This window comes from Equus quagga, chromosome 6, assembly GCF_021613505.1.
Source record: "Equus quagga isolate Etosha38 chromosome 6, UCLA_HA_Equagga_1.0, whole genome shotgun sequence".
In the NCBI taxonomy this organism is placed as follows: Eukaryota; Metazoa; Chordata; class Mammalia; order Perissodactyla; family Equidae; genus Equus; species Equus quagga.
Window position 1 is genome coordinate 119,531,435 of NC_060272.1, and position 16,487 is coordinate 119,547,921.

At 39.4% G+C, this 16,487-nt stretch overlaps 2 protein-coding genes across 4 annotated transcripts in view; one reads left to right on the top strand and one right to left on the bottom strand.

Annotated features, from left to right (window-relative positions):
* DENND4C (DENN domain containing 4C) overlaps positions 1 to 7,339 on the top strand; it is a 113,901-nt gene extending 106,562 nt beyond the window's left edge. For all 3 annotated transcript variants that reach the window (XM_046664816.1, XM_046664818.1, XM_046664820.1), the window contains 3 exons: positions 3,212 to 3,362; positions 5,356 to 5,420; positions 5,644 to 7,339. In XM_046664816.1, the coding sequence (XP_046520772.1) occupies positions 3,212 to 3,362; positions 5,356 to 5,420; positions 5,644 to 5,780 (353 nt within the window). In that variant the 3' untranslated portion in view covers positions 5,781 to 7,339. The remainder of the gene's footprint in view (positions 1 to 3,211; positions 3,363 to 5,355; positions 5,421 to 5,643) is intronic.
* A 2,018-nt stretch (positions 7,340 to 9,357) lies between these two features.
* RPS6 (ribosomal protein S6) lies at positions 9,358 to 13,728 on the bottom strand. The gene is made up of 6 exons (XM_046664822.1): positions 13,644 to 13,728; positions 12,961 to 13,092; positions 12,212 to 12,422; positions 11,843 to 11,989; positions 9,586 to 9,743; positions 9,358 to 9,494 (listed from the first exon to the last, which is right to left on the bottom strand). Exons 1-6 carry the CDS (start codon positions 13,647 to 13,649, stop codon positions 9,399 to 9,401), a joined length of 750 nt encoding a protein of 249 aa, XP_046520778.1. The 5' UTR covers positions 13,650 to 13,728; the 3' UTR covers positions 9,358 to 9,398.
* Between the last annotated feature and the right edge of the window lie 2,759 nt (positions 13,729 to 16,487).

The window sequence follows — 16,487 nt, forward strand, 5'->3', positions numbered from 1 at the left end:
AACATATGAATTGGGGGGGGACATAATTCAGTCCAGAGCACAAACATATGAAAAATATGCTCAATCTCATTATTTAGTGAAATATGACTTTCTTTTTTAAAAAAAGGAGAATATAAACTTAGATACATCAGGATGGCAAAAAATTTTAATGATTAATATCTAATATTGTTGAGGATATAGCGGGAAGGAACACTTTGATATAGTGTTAGAAGGTAAAATGACACATTTCTGGAGAACAATATGGCAAACATTATCCAGATTTAATATGTGGATATCCTTTAACTGAGCAATTACAATAAGATGACTCTGTGCTACAGAAATACAGTGTACAAAGCTGTCTGTACAATGATACTTACTGCAGGATTATTTGTAATAATGAAAAACTAAGTAAATACCTAACAGGAGAGTTGCGATAAATCCACACTGTGAAATATTGGCGGCCAGGAAAAAGAACGAGAGTCATTTGTATTTGGGTGCCTAAAAGGATCGATGTCCATTATATATTGAGTGAGGAAAAAAAAGACAGGTTGTAGAACAGTATATAATCTTTTCTCGTTTTGTATAAAAAGAAAACTAAAAATATATATGTATGTGTTTTTAATATATGCATGGAAAAAGGTCTAAAACCATATATCCCAAGGTATTAACAGTGGCTACTCAAAAGAGAAAGGGAAAAGTTCACTCTTTATTTTTTACTGTTTTGTACTTTTTCAACAATCTATCACTAATTTGCGATTTGTTTTACTTAAAACTGGAAGAAAAAAATCATATGTTTTCTCTTATATGCCACTTGCAAAATTATGGTTGAATATAAGTTACTTTTTGTCTTTTGTTGTTCCAGTTCTGATATTTTGAATGTTTTTTAGGTTAGATCAGAGTAACCTTGAAATTTATGCTAGAAAAGAATAGACTTAGAGCTGCCGTTTCTTTAGTTGTTTTCACTCTTCTCTTAAAATAGACAAGTGTTTCAAAATGTTCTATAATTTGTGGTGGGAATAAAATTTAGAGCTCTCAAGAATGGCCTTGTTTCTTTACTTGATTGGCTGCTTTAAATGAAGAATTGGCATATAAGTAACAAAAGATATTAAGAGTTAAGTGACTGATGACTTCTGGAATGGCAGTATGAGGAGTTGTGCAGACCTTCTTCCCAGCAACACAACCATAATTGGTGAAAATTGTTAAAGAAAAAAAAAGTAGTGTCTAAGGCTATAGAGCAAATGCACAAACATTTATTCAAGAAAATATACTAAATTTCAGTAAAAAACACAGGTTTTGTGGCATTTGAACTACAACTTTCTCTCTCCCCTCAGCTCCCAATCTAAGAGCCACAGCATCTCCAGTGAAAGACAGGCTGAGCAGCAGTGCTCATCCTCCCAGCTGTGCATTACAGAGGCTAAATTCCAGGGCAGGTGGAGGCTCACTTCCTCCTCTCAGCCCCCATTCATTGGGCAGAGGCTCTACCCGTTTCAGCAAGCCAAGAATACTGGGGCCCAAATTGTTTTCACTGCATCTTGCTAGTAGGGCAGAGGTTTTATGCCAGGAGAGGCAAGCTGAAAAGACCACAGGCTACTGCCCCTACCCAGCACCCCATTCACAAAGCAGGGGTGTCATTCCAAGAGAAGGAACAGTGTTCCCAACCCCAGCTCCAGGGCAGTGGCTCAGAGATTTCACTGGGGGGAGAGGCAGGCTATAAGGACAGAGAGCTCTGAAACGTTCCCCAAAGGAAATGACTTTATTTGGAATAGAGTGTGGAGAAGTTCAAGCCTGAGGGCACTCTTAGAAATAGTGGAGATTTTGGTGAGAAAACCAGTATTACCCTGATATAAAAACCAAAGATAACATAAGAAAAGGAAAGTAAAAATCAGTATCACTTATGAATATGGACTTAAAAATCTTCCACAACGGGGCCGGCTCTGTGGCCAAGTGGTTAAGTTCGCATGCTCTGCTTTGGTGGCTCAGGGTTTTGCCAGTTTGAATCCTGGGCATGGACATGGCACTGCTCCTCAAGGCACGCTGAGGCGGCATCCCACACGTCAAAACTAGAAGGACCCACAGCATAGCATGAAAATCAGATCTACTCAAAGGTCATCATTTAGCAGGTAGAAGAGCTAGGATCAAAACCCATAGCAGCCAGCATGTCCTCTTGTACTGTAACGGAGGACTTTGCTATTTCTTTGGTTGAACACAAATGAAGTATTTCTAGCTGCCTTTGTTAAGGGGCTGTGTTGTATGAAAAATATAACAGCTTCCTTTATGACAGGCACTCAAAATGAGCCTCTCTAGGGAACTGTTGAATACATATTGCCATCTCAACTAATGCGGGTGTAAATAAAATTGTGTGGCTGCTGGAATTGCCTACCATATTAAAGTTTTCCCTTTTTCTTGGCTAAGCACACATTGTTGATTTTATTTTATTTTATTTTTTAAAGATTTTTTTTATTTTTTCCTTTTTCTCCCCAAAGCCCCCCGGTACATAGTTGTGTATTCTTCGTTGTGGGTTCTTCTAGTTGTGGCATGTGGGACGCTGCCTCAGCGTGGTCTGATGAGCAGTGCCATGTCCGCGCCCAGGATTCGAACTAACGAAACACTGGGCCGCCTGCAGCGGAGCGCGCGAACTCAACCACTCGGCCACGGGGCCAGCCCCTGTTGATTTTATTTTTAATGTTAGTATGATTCAATTCCAGTTTACCATTAAAGCACTTTTGTAATGTATGAAACCTGTATAAATGTTTGTTCTTAATAATAATAAAATTACCCTTGTATCAGTTAGGATTATACTCTGCTATAGTTAATAGAAAATAACAAGCTTAAACAGGCAAAGATTATTTTCTCACATCAAGAAGTAATAAAGTAGACATTGCAGGACTTTAGGCAACTCCTGTGTCATCAGGGACCCAGGCTCCTTCTGTTGTGTCTGCTTTCCCGTCAGTAAAGGTTGCTTCATGGTCACGAGATGGCTGCTAGAGTATAAGCGATCGCAACACAGCCTCAAGCAGGAAGCCCTAAATCCAGGGAATGGGAAAGAGACAGGCCTCTCCTATCTGAAGAAAGCAGGAAACATTTTTTTAGCTGGTCACATTGCCAGATAATTCTACTAGGAGGGAGGTGATGTTGAATAAAAAACTAGAAAATGCTACAACGCTGGGGAAAAAACTTCTTTAATAATTAGAGTGGATAAATGTATTCTTAATTACTGTTTTCTTATTATTAGATTCTGAAAAGAAATTGTCTCTCCTGTCAGAGGAACAACAAGCAACAAGCACTTTAGTAGAAACCATCAGGCAGAGTATTCAACGTAATGATGTTCTTAAACCCATCAACCTGCTTTCACAGCAAATGAAGCCAGACGTGAAAAGACAAAGGTAATAATCCAATATTTTTGTTTGATGTCACTCAAAATAATTTCATGTTTTTTTAAAATTATTTTTTAAAATATCTGTGGTTGTGGGCTGGCCCAGTGGTGTAGTGGGTAAGTTTGTGTGTTCTGCTTCAGCAGCCTGGGGTTCAGATCCTGGATGCGGCCCTTCATACTGCTCATCAAGCCATGCTGTGGCAGCATCCTACATACAAAATAGAGGAAGACTGCCACAGATATTAGCTCAGGGCCAATCTTTCTCAAGTAAAAAGAGGAAGACTGGCAACAGATGTTAGCTCGGGGCCTCTCTTCCTTACTAAAAAGAAAAAAATATCTCTGGTTGTAAAGGAAACATATACTCATTGTAGCACATCTGATTGTTTTAAAAAGTGCTACTCAAATGTATACATTCATACTTGAGCACAAACATAACAAAAGTGTCTGTCTGGGGGAATAGATTAAATTTTGAGAGAGAATTCATTCATGTCTAAAGTGTACTGAGACTTTGGAGCGTTTCCTGCTATTCCCTGGAAACCTTCTGTGAATTTGTTAACATTGATGTAATACATATGTTCTACTTGTTCAGGCCCTGTCATACCCACACATCATATCTTTTCTTGTGGGATGTAAAAAAAATATGGGTTTAGGAGTAGAAACGATTTAGGCAAGTGATGAAAGCAGTGAATTACAAAGAATATGGAGCTATCCCGATCATCTTAGTACTGTGTGCTCACGTGGTTGGATCGGTGCTCACCCCAGTCTCGGCATAAGTGAATTCTGCAGTGGGACCTTCAGAAAGGGGAACATCATAAATTCTGTTGGACGTGAACAGTGTTTCCAGGTCCTCTTCAAGTTTCTTTGGTCAGGGCATCTTTGAAGATAATCTCAGAAGTGATAGGGCAAGAATTGATCATGAAAATGAATGGATCCTCTTGGAATCTCAACAGCTGAGGTGGAGATGACCTTCGCAAAGAGCAGCTGGTTTCAAGCGTCGGTAGTTTAAGGGCGGGGGGGGGGGCGGAATATCAGAAATGATGTTTTATGGCTTCTGCAGCTTCTAAAGAAAGCTACATGGAGCATCATCAGAATCAGTGTTACTCTAATTTTTCTTCTATGTAAATACTTAGAAATCATTTCCTTTCCTAAGTTTTCCCCTCATTTTAAAAACTGAGCCATTTTAAAGGTTTTATTTGTGACATTTTTATGTTCACAAACCAAATAAAGGTGATTTATGTCTTGCTGTTGGGTTAAATAGTAAAGAGACCAAACCATCTTTCACATTGTTTGTGTCCAGGGGTTTTAGACTCCTAACTTACTTAGAAATTAATCTTACTTTGTCATGAGGCAAAAGAGAGAAAACTCTGCTTTTGTAAATTTTAATTAGAAATTAGAGTTAAAACAGTTATCAGTTACTTATATTGTTGAAAAATTGTAATGAAGTCAAAATAAGCCATCTTTCATTGTAAGACAGTGTGAAGCTTTATGCCCATTAACTTTCAACTTTTTAATTTGAAATAGAAATTTGCAGGAAATTGCAAAAATAGTACAAAAGGTTCATTGTACCTTTCATCCAGCTTCCCCTAAAGGTGACATCTCATATAACTGTAGTAGAACATCAAAACCAGGACATTGACTGGGGGCTGGCCCCGTGGCCGAGTGGTTAAGTTCGCGCGCTCCGCTGCAGGCGGCCCAGTGTTTCGTTGGTTCGAATCCTGGGCGCGGACATGGCACTGCTCATCAAGCCACGCTGAGGCAGCGTCCCACATGCCACAACTAGGAGGACCCACAACGAAGAATATATAACTATGTACTGGGGGGCTTTGGGGAGAAAAAGGAAGAAAATAAAATCTTTAAAAAAAAAAAAAAAAAACCAGGACATTGACATGGGTACATTACTGTAACTACACTACAGAACTTAAACTTTTTTCATCATTTTGGAAAACCTTTGTGTGTATTTTTATGTTCTTTTCTCCTTAACTTTAAAAATATTTGTTTTACAGGAGTTTATACAGAGAAATCCTGTTCTTATCATTAGTGTCTCTTGGAAGAGAGAATATTGATATTGGTAAGTTGATTAAGGATTAATAAAAGTCCTTGGTTTTATTTTCTAAAGTAATTTAAAAAATTGTAACCGATATGGGTAAATACTCCACTTGCCTTTAAAAAGATTTTTACATTTAAATATGCAGTGTAAATATATAAATATGATTTGACCACTATTTTTAAATGCGTGCCTTTTGCTTTCTTGATTAACAAATACCGACTGTATTTTTGAACATGTCTTTCAGAGGCTTTTGACAATGAATATAGACTTGCATACAGTAGCCTACCATCAGAGATCCTTGAAAAGCTGCCGAAAATTGATGCTCCACCAAGTGTCAGCATGGAATGGTGCAGGAAGTGTTTTGGAGCACCTCTCATTTGAATAAGAGATTCATGAGATTTTTGACACAAAGCTGGGGCAATAGATTCGACCTGGAAGCATTCACGGTTCGTTCCAAATGCTAAGAATTGGTGAAAACTGAAATGAAGTAACTCTTGGGACAATATATAATGAAATGTAATTCATACTGAATCATCTCACAACATAAAAATACCATTAAAATGCCCCAGGGTTTATTGATGTTGAAAATTTGCAACTTCAGAACTGTTTATTTGCTTCTGCTGAAAACTGCTTTTGGATTTCTCTATATTAGTAGTTATTCGATAATGAGAAACCACATTCATCCTTGGCATTTTGTTTATATTTGAAGCTATTGGGTTTGGGGAATGGCAAATTAATGTAAACTTGCCTGACTCCAAAACAAATGAAATATCTCAAATTATAAGAGCAACTATTTGTTTATGTGTGTATATATGTGTCTGGCTGTGTAGGTATGTATATAAACAGCCATATTATATTTATTAAAATTCTTTGCGTGTTGCAATAGTTTTCTGAAAGGGGTCTCCAACTATTAAATAAATGACTACTAATAAACTCATTTGTAGTCATTAATCTCAAAATTACCTGAAAGTCTGTTGACAACTGCCTTGCCTCTGACTTTAAATTTAACATATATTTTCACCCTTCATGTCATGTATTATCTTCCTTAATGGATTTTATCTTGAATAGCCAGTTACTTCCTTTCATCCTCTTCCCAATACCATGTTAATTTACAACAGCTTTAAAATTGGAATAATTGAGCCAATCAGTTTAAATGAAATGAACTCAGCTTCATAATTTACAAAATTGGAACATGCTTAAAATGCTCATGTATATTGTCTTTGGACCTGAAATTGTTTAGGGACATAAATTGTTGCTGTTGGTCACTTTTAAAAACCTGTGGGATAACTTGCACTGCACACAGAAATGTTATTCTTGACTTGTATGCTTATTATTTGTGCATTTGTAAATACTGTTTTTTAGGATGAATCAATTAAGTCTTAAAATTTTAAAGCTTATTGAGCTTGTTGCCAGGCTTAAGAAAATCATGACCTCACATGCCTCACTGTAACATTTATCATGCCTTTTGTTAAAAACATCCCTTAAGAAAAGTAAGTTTGCCTTAACTCTGCATGGTTTAAAAAGCCAATGCTTGTGTGTGTGCTTTTACAGTAATTATGAAGATGACTAAATCAGTTGATACAAAAAAAATATTTCCAGATGGTATAGTTAACAGCACAACTCTTCCTTCCACCTGGTATAATCCTTTAAAAATTAAAAATTGTTGCTGTACTAGTCTTTCAACATTTCAGGGTTAATCTACCAATGCAGAATTCTAGCTGCAATTTATTGTGAAAGTACTAAGTGAAAAAACTTGTCAGAAATTATGTACAGTTCTCATTACCTTAAAAATGGATCTTTTGCACTGTCTCAGAGTATATATTTTTGCAACTTAAAACTTGGTACTAGTTTTAATACTTAACATTTATTGTCCCAACAGAAAGTTTGGAATTGCCTTGCATATAAAAAATTGAGGTTAAATAAAAATTAAGTTTGCTGTGCTTGTCTCTGTTACATTTTTAAGTCTCCTGCAATGTGTACAATTAATTTGAACCTTTGTGATCTTTAGAATTCCAACATTGTTTTTCCATTTCTTCTCTGTAGTCTTCATTAACTTGAACTAAATTACTTACCAAAGCACTTCCCCCTGGAAAAAAAAAATGTCTAATGAAGACATCCTTACACATTTAAGAATACTTGGCTATATTGTATCAAATGTTTTCTAACAACTTTTTGTAACATTTGAAATAACTTAGCTGTTATATATTGGAAAACTTAGCCTCCTGCTGTCATTTAGAAATTGGGGCTGATTTGTGTTAAAATTGCTTAAAGGCCTTTTCTAGCACCTACCACAGAAAGAGTACCCAAACCCCCCCCCAAACAAAAAACTACATATGGAATCATTAAAGATATAGAAATGTCTAGAATGATTTGTAGCACTGTATGAAACTTAAATCCTGATAATTTCTGAAAGCAATCTTTCAAATTAGTTCAAAGTTTTTTGTTACTTTAATGCTGGCTTTGGATCTGATAGTCTGATTGATTAAACTTCAGCGCATTTTGTAGGTTGATTGTACCGACCTGCATGGTTAACTAATGAGCATAAATTAAGTCTCCTATAACGTGGGATATTCTGTTGTTGCCCTTTTATTTTTGGTACACACTAGTAAATAGAGGATTGAACATTTTTGTAATGAAATATTCTCCAACATCCCCTTTAAAAATTTCTCGATCTTAAATCTGCCAGATTCATGAGCTGTCAGTCTAGGCCAGCCGTTATGTTTAGTGACTCCACTCCTTAAAATCAGAAAACTGGGTCATTCTCAGATTTTGTGCCTTAGAACCAAGCAGGCTCTGGTTAGTACAGAATTCTCGAGTATACACCAGACTTGCCTTTTGTCCTTGAAGTTACCTGCTATAACGGTAGCATGTTAATCCTTTAGTTTTGGGTATCTTTTTAAAAAGCTACATTTTTCCTTTTAAGTTCAATTTACCGTCAATTCCCAGTTAAGACTTGTTTCCATGTTATGTAACTTTTTCATACTATTTATTAAGAGCAATGCGGATCTTACTGTTGCCTTAAGAATCTTGCTGCTCAGTCCAGTTGAGGGACTGGCATTGGCTTCAACTGGGAACTTCGTGATATAATCTGGGGCCCCAAACTACTGAATCAGTTTGTGTTTTAGCCAGATCCCCAGGTGATTCATATGCACATTTCAATTGTGAAGCACTGCTTCAGTCTCTACCTGTTAAAGCTGTTTGAAAAATTCTACTGACCTGTGGTTAAAATGTTATTTATCAACAAATGAGGAGCTCCTTTTCCTCAACCTTAAAGCCTAATGTGCCTTCTTTTTAAGACCCTTTTAGTCTATGAAGCTTAGTTCTAACTGCAATTACTACAGAAACTAGACATGGTACATTAGAAGTCTCTTTTCTCTGTGCATTCTTCATGATGCAAGTGTTCCTCAACTCCTTTTCAGAGTGTGCGACAGAATAAAAGCATGACTAACAATTCAGTCAAAAAGCTTTCTGTTGTTAATGCACTATGTTTGCACTGGTTTAAAAAGCTTTGTGAACTGTTTTAAAATGCTATCCATTACTTATGCTTTTAACGAGTTCTTTTTTACATATGTCCATCTTCACAGGGCACTTTTCATGTATTGTGTATAGATCTTTAAAAACTGTATTCTTCAAAATAAAGTGTGTAAAGATTAATAATAGTCCCAGTTATTATTTCCCCTAGATCGTTCCACTGCCTTGCTGAAAAGAAAAATAGGCATAAATGCCTTATGCTAAGAATCCTTTCCTGAGCCACCCACCAGAGGAAACACTGTCCTGGCCATTTCTTCCACTACCACAGTATGGTCTCAGTTTGAATTTGAAGGATTTCACTTTCAGTTATCTCTTGCAGACTTTATTTATCCACCATTAGATTGCTGGATACAATACCTCCCTTTTCTCTGATCTGAGTTTCTCTCCATTTGTCCAAGTTTTATCATCAATGAAAAGTCAAAGGAGATTTGATGTCTGATCTTATTTATTTGTTACTCTTAGAAAATCTCATTTTTGACTGGACTCAGACTTAGAGGTAGAAGCTCTCAGAGAGGACAGCCTCCGTCTCTTGGCAATCTGTTCCTGACGTTTTTCTTTGGCCTCCTAAACAAAACAAAAAAGCACAATTAAAGCTTGTCTGGATTAAAAATGCAAATCCAAAGCCATGCCCACCCCCCAATCATCTTAGACCTACCTTCATTCTCTTGGCCAAAAGTTTAGCATATTCTGCAGCCTCTTCCTTATTTTTCTTAGTGCGCTGTTTCTTCAGAGCAATACGCCGACGTTTGTGTTGCAGGACACGTGGAGTAACAAGACGCTGAATCTTGGGTGCTTTGGTCCTGGGTTTCTTACCTTAAAAAAAAAAAAAAAAAAAAAGATAATGACTCAATCACTTCTCAAAAACACCCTTGTTCATCAGGATCCACATTTTTAAAACTTAGATGCAAACTTAATTGAGTTAGCAGTGCCTATGAAAACTGATACTTTTATGAAGCCTTTTAAATGAAATCTGGATTTAACTATTCTGCAACTTAAAATACTACCTTGTCAACAATAATTCAAGACAGGGGGCCAGCCCTGCAGCCGAGTGGTTAAGGTCTGCATGCTCCGCTTTACGGCCCAGTGTTTCGCTGGTTCAGATCCTGGGTGCGGACATGGCACCACTCATCAGGCCATGCTGAGGTGGCGTCCCACATGCCACAACTAGAAGGACCCACAACTAAAAATATACAACTATGTACCACGGGGTTTTGGGGAGAAAAAGGAAAAATAAAATCTTTAAAAAAAAAAAAGTCCAAGATGGGCTAAATATTGTCAACATAAGGAAGAGGCTAACTACACTAAGTGCCAGGTTTTTCCTAATTGGCACATTTACTCCTCAGACAGCTCATTAAACCACACCAGTAGTTGCGATATCAAATTCAAGATCATATGTAAATTTAGGTTACTTTGCTTAATAATTAGTCATACTCCAAGCCTTTTCCTACTCACTTCGACTCCCCTCCCACAATTAGATTGTCTTAGTAGGGTATTACATATGCATGTACTGTAAGACACAGGAGCATTATTTTAAAACACTATTGCATATTTAACTTGTTTGTGGACACTAAGTAAAGCATTGTCTGCATCACCACCACACCATGCTTTGAAGTCCCATTTATGCTTGAATCTGTATTTTCCAAGACAGATCCTGCCAATCTGGGGAACCAAACCATTAACATTAGAATCTGTGGCAAATTGTTCATAGAATATCTTCATTTAGCCTGTATGATTTGTAATCTAAAATCCTATGGATTATAGACCTGCTGTGGAGAAGTTCTTTCAGATGTCATCAGTCTAATTTGCGGACACCTTGTAGGAGTAATAAACACCTCAAGTAAATATTCTAAGACTTAATGCTCAATTGTTCAGCTTCTGCTACAAGTTAAACAACCCCTTAATTATAAAGATACAAGAACCATCTTATAAACACCTGTCAACTAGCACCTTACTACACTGATGGTATTGCCAGGGGTGTGACCACGGAGAACTGCCATTTATTATTTTTTTTAAGTGTAAGCTTCATGAGGAAAATACTTTGTCTATTTTTACTGTACCATCAACACTTAAAATAGTACCTGGCACATAGAAAGCGTCCGAGTGTTTGGAAGGAATAGCCAGGGAGCACTTTCTAGGCACAGGTTTAAGCCCCCAGTCCAGAAAACCAAAACTGAGTCAAATTTTTTCCGATTTGTCAGGAAAACCCAACTTGAACTGACACGCTATTTATTTGCTTTAATGTAAAAATTCATACATTTCACCACAGAAATACCAATGTTATAGAGCACTACTGTCAAAGATTTCACTGGTGATGGGTTACGGTGCCTAATAAATATACCTGCTTAAAATATAAAACTCCAAAATCCCAAACACCTGTTCCCTAGTATTTTGAATAAAACATTTTTCTAACTTCTAATTCTCAAACTTACTATTGCTACCCACATTCTCCAGATAAAGAAAACAAGGGCCAGAAGTTAAAGCCACTTTAGTTGATGAAAACATGTATTTCTCTTGTAAACAAAAACCAAAAAACTGAGCACTTCTGATACGGGAAGAAAAAGCAAGAGTGTGTAGGAGTGAGAGCACAATCAGTCCCAGAATTTTCTATCATTCTTTCACCTCCTAATCCAAAAGCAATGAACTTAATGTCTGGGAAGTTATCTTTCGGTGGGCCTATACATAATGACGGACAGGCAAATATTCAAGGAAAACATGAGGGCACTGGATATAACACGGATCAATACCAACTGCCTATCTTGACCCTCTCCCCTAATATTTTCCTGAAACTCAGGCTCCAGGTCAAGAGTGGCAGAGATTTCATCTTCTAATACGCACCCAAAATGCTAGTGACAAATTACTGAAACTAAGCCAGTCTTAATTTACTGAAATCAAGATTGCAGAATCTCCCCCACCTTCTTTGTTTAGGGGCTTCCTCACGACATACTGGCGGACATCATCTTCTTTAGAGAGATTGAAAAGTTTGCGGATTCTGCTGGCTCTTTTGGGCCCCAGGCGGCGAGGCACAGTAGTATCCGTGAGTCCAGGGATGTCCTTCTCTCCTGACGGAGACAAGTGAACAAAGACCTCTTACTTCAACAACTTCCTTACAAACAAGAACCCTAAATTATTGTTTATGCATTGGTTAAAAAAAAAAAAAAAAAAAAAAAGTCCACGGGTCAAACTGTGGATACTCCGAATGAAAAAAGCATTTGGACAATCAGCTTTAAATCCACGTCAACAACAACAAAAAAATCAAACTCAAGAACACAAGCCAGCCTCACCTTTTTTCACAATGACCAAGTTGAGAACACTCAGGTTGGCATCCACAATGCAACCGCGCACAGACTTGCGCTTTCTCTCTCCGGTCCTCCTCGGTCTGTAACAGGAATGCCCCTTACTCAACAGGAGGCGGACACGGCCGTGGGTCAAGACACCCTGCTTCATGGGGAAACCTTGCTTGTCGTTCCCACCACTGATTCGGACCACGTAGCCCTGCAGGAGAACACAACGACACGATATAAAATATAGGAGTGGCCTCTGCAGGGTGAACCCCTCAGTTCTAGGAAGTGTAGTTTATTAAGACCAATTTGAAACAACTTAAACTGTTCTCTCCGCTCAGTAAGTTCTGTCTACACTTCCAATTTGCCAAACCCAATTAGCAAGTCCCTTTCAATCAAGTCATATGCGTAGCCTATGCATTACCACAGGTCACCTCTAGAGAAAGATTATGTTAAAAAACCAAAGCATCAACGAGCAACAAATCAAAACCACCCTTCCTCGCACTTTTAGAGAGACCCTCTGGAAACCATCAGCTTGCAGGATAACACCTTCGTGTATATTTTCCCACGTGACCTATGTAACCCCGCCAGGTGATAGCTCAACCTTATAAAGTGACACTTGGAAGTAACTAACCCAAGATCATAAAACAGACCCAGGAGCTGGAGCCCCATTACACACGCCAATTCCCAATAGCTTTTCCCATCTCTCAAAGAGTTTCACCCAATCACTCGGACAGTCAGTCAACCTTTACCTTCCATTCTTCACCCAGAGCGTCAGCAGCAACTTCTGTGGCCATACGCTTCTCATAAAATGTACGAAGTTTGCGTTCATCGTCCACTTCAATGAGCTTCTGGCAGCCAGTGGCTGGGAAAGAGATGTTCAGCTAAGGATTAAACAGGGGAAAAAAGATCATTATGAAAAACGCAGAACCACCTACAAACACAATCCCATTGAAAAAGCCTCTCATGTCACCCTCACACGATCGGCAGAAAATGCGAGATGTCCCTTTTACTCGCTAAAGCACACGTGTACGGAATAACGCGCAATGAGCACCGCACCCAAAAATAAGACACATCTTGCCTCAAGCCACGCGGGACGACCCCGGGGGCGAAGGGCGCTCCGCAGCCGTTCACGCTCTCGGAGCAAAGAGCCCGACCTAGCGGCCGCCAACAGGGCACCAGAGCCGTGTGGGTCCCGGCGGGGCGCCAGGACGACACCATGGCTGGCGCTGCCGGGCGGCGCAGCTCCAGCAGCAATCGCTCGCCATCCGCTCTCCCAAAGAACTCCGGCGGCAGACAAGCGAGCTTTCTCCTGCCTCAGAGGCTTCCCCAGCCAGAGCCAGGATTCTAGAGACCCACGACCGTGGCCACGCCGGGTTCTCGGACTCGATTCACCGTCCTCGAGCCTAGACCAACATCAGCCACTACCTCCTACCTTCATGGTGAAGCACCCGACCGCCTCCGAGGCGCCACGAAAAAGAGGCCTGACTTCCGCTTAGCCTAGGTCACATAGGCTCTTCCAGTTCTCGCGAGATGGGCAGACGACTGGGAAGCGGAAATGAACTTGGGTAGGCGGCACTTCCGGGAGTGGGGCTAATCGCGGGCGCGGGTGGTCTAGGCGGCAGGCAAGTACTGAGCAACGCTAGTGGCGGAGCTTTCATGAGGCGGCACAGGTTTAGTTCTAAAGGTTAGACTCCACTGCGTGGTCCTTCCCGCGTTCTTCTGGGCCAGCGTGGAGACTCAGCTCGGTCCCTGACACTCTGCGTCTGATGGTACCAAAGCAGGAGGGCAGGACCGGAGTTCAGCTCTCGGGCTCGCCTGCTCCTCGTACTCCGCCCGGAGAGGTCCAGTTAGGGAGCGTGTCCGGCCCTGGTTCCGGCGGTTCACAGCAAGACGGCCTGAAAACCGTGACTTGTTTTTCCTTAAATACTCGATCATCCGCTTATCCTCTAACCGCTCTGCAGTCATCCTTGTTCTATCACGTAATGACACCGTCAGCTACGCTATCGCGCAAAACAGAAGCTACAGTTGCCCCAAGTTCAGGCCACCATCGGTGCCTCCTGAATGGCCTCCCTGCTTTCTCTCTTGCCTCTGAGATCTTTTTAAAACGCAAAATGGTATCACTCCCTTACTTCCGACTGCAGTTAAGTACTTTCCAAACTCTACCCTGACGTCAGAAACCTTCCACAATCCCAAACTCACCTATTGTCATTCGTTAATGCCAGGCAGGTCTTTCAGATTAGATGTCTCTCCTAAAAAAGCCTTTCCTGCCCACCCTACTTAAAATAGTGTCTTTCCACTTCTTCTCTAGTATAGCACTGTTTTCCTGTATAGTACTTAATCATGATACATAAATGGTTTGTTGATGGTCTGTCTCCTCTACTAGATGGTAAATGAGGCCAAGGCTCATGTCTTAACTTCACTGTGATATACTCAGGATGCAGCAAGGTGCATGGCGTATAATAATTGCTCACTAATTATTTGTTAAATGATCAGAATCCCAGCTCTGGTATGCATTAGTCATTTAGAGTGTGGTAGTATGAAGCTAGCCAGCAGAGGGAGGATAAGTGAATGTATTACAGTAAATCTTCAATCAGTGATGCAGCTCCTGATAGGACAGAAAAGTGTGAGAAAGATACAGTGCATTTGATAGTCTTCCGGAACATTCCTGGGAGACCTAGAGTGGGAACGCAGGTGATCTAACTCTGAAGCACACACTCTCCATCAGTACCCTGAAGGAAGGAACATTTATTGTCTATTACGTATTTACTCCATATTTTTTCTTCAAGAAAAAAACTCCTGCATTTCAAGTAAACAATATGTTTTACTTTCCAAGCTTTTTACATCCCATTTTCCACTTTAGTATCACAAAGGTTAGAGTTTAGGCCTGCTTCACCTTCATAGTTGAAAGATTCTGCTAAATCCTTTTTGATCATCTGATATTAATGTATGGAACATTGGTGAAGTGATGCATTTAAAACCTGTGTATATTATTTTTTTATTGTTGAGGTGAAATTGACAACAAAATTAATCATTTTTAAGCGAGAGATTCAGTGGCAATTAGTACATTCACAATGTTGTATGACCACCACCACTATCTACTTCCAAAACATTTTCATCACCCCAAAAGGAAATCCAGTACCCATTAAGCAGTTGCTCCCCATTCTGCCCTTTCGCGAGCCACTGGCAACCACAATCTGTTCTGTCTTTATGGATTTACTTATTCTTTATATTTCATGAAAATGGAATTAGGCAACATGTGACCTTTGTGTCTGGCTTCTAATGTTTTTGAAGTTCATCCACATCATAGCATGTATCAATATTTCATTCCTTTTTATGATTGAGTAATATTCCACTGTATGTATACACTACAATTTGTTTATCCATTCATCCATTGATGGACATTTGGGCTTTTTCCAACTTTACTGTTGTGAATAGTGCTGGTATGTTTGAGTACTTGTTTTCACTTCTTTGGGGTATATACCTAGGAGTGGAATTGCTGGGGGGGGTCATATGAATCCTGAGTTTAACTTCTGAAGGAACTGCCAAACTTTTCACAGCAGCTGGACCATTTTATTTTCCCACCAGCAATGTATTAGGGCTCCTGTTTCTCCACATCCTGGTCAACACTTGCTATTTTCTCTCTCTTTTTTAAATTATAGCTGTCCTGGTGAGTGTAAAGTGGTACCTCATTGTGGTTTTGATTTGCATTTCCCTAATGACTGATGATATTACCATCTTTTCATGTGCTTATTGTCTATTTGTATATCTTCTTTGGAGAAATATCTATTCAAGTCATTTGACCCCTTATTTTTTTACCTCTAGTTATTTTTATTGAAGTGGTACCTCTTTTGTGAGGCAAAGAGAACAATTCCTCAGGCTTCTTATTTTCTTTTTTTATGCCTTTTTTTATTGCAGTAAAAACCACAAAATTGGAGCCGGCCCCGTGGCCAAGTGGTTAAGTTCATGCGCTCTGCCGCGGCGGCCCAGCGTTTCGCCGGTTGGGATCCTGGGCGTGGACATGGCACTGCTCATCAGGCCACGTTGAGGTGGCATCCCACATGCCACAACTAGAAGGACCTGCAACTAAGAATACACAACTATGTACCAGGAGGGATTTGGGGAAGATAAAGCAGGAAAAATATATATATATTGACAACAGTTGTTAGCTCAGGTGACAATCTTTAAAAAAAAAAAAAACCACAAAATTTACTATCTTAACCATTTTTAAGTATACAATTCAGTAGTGTTAAGTATATTCACATTGTTGTGAAACAGA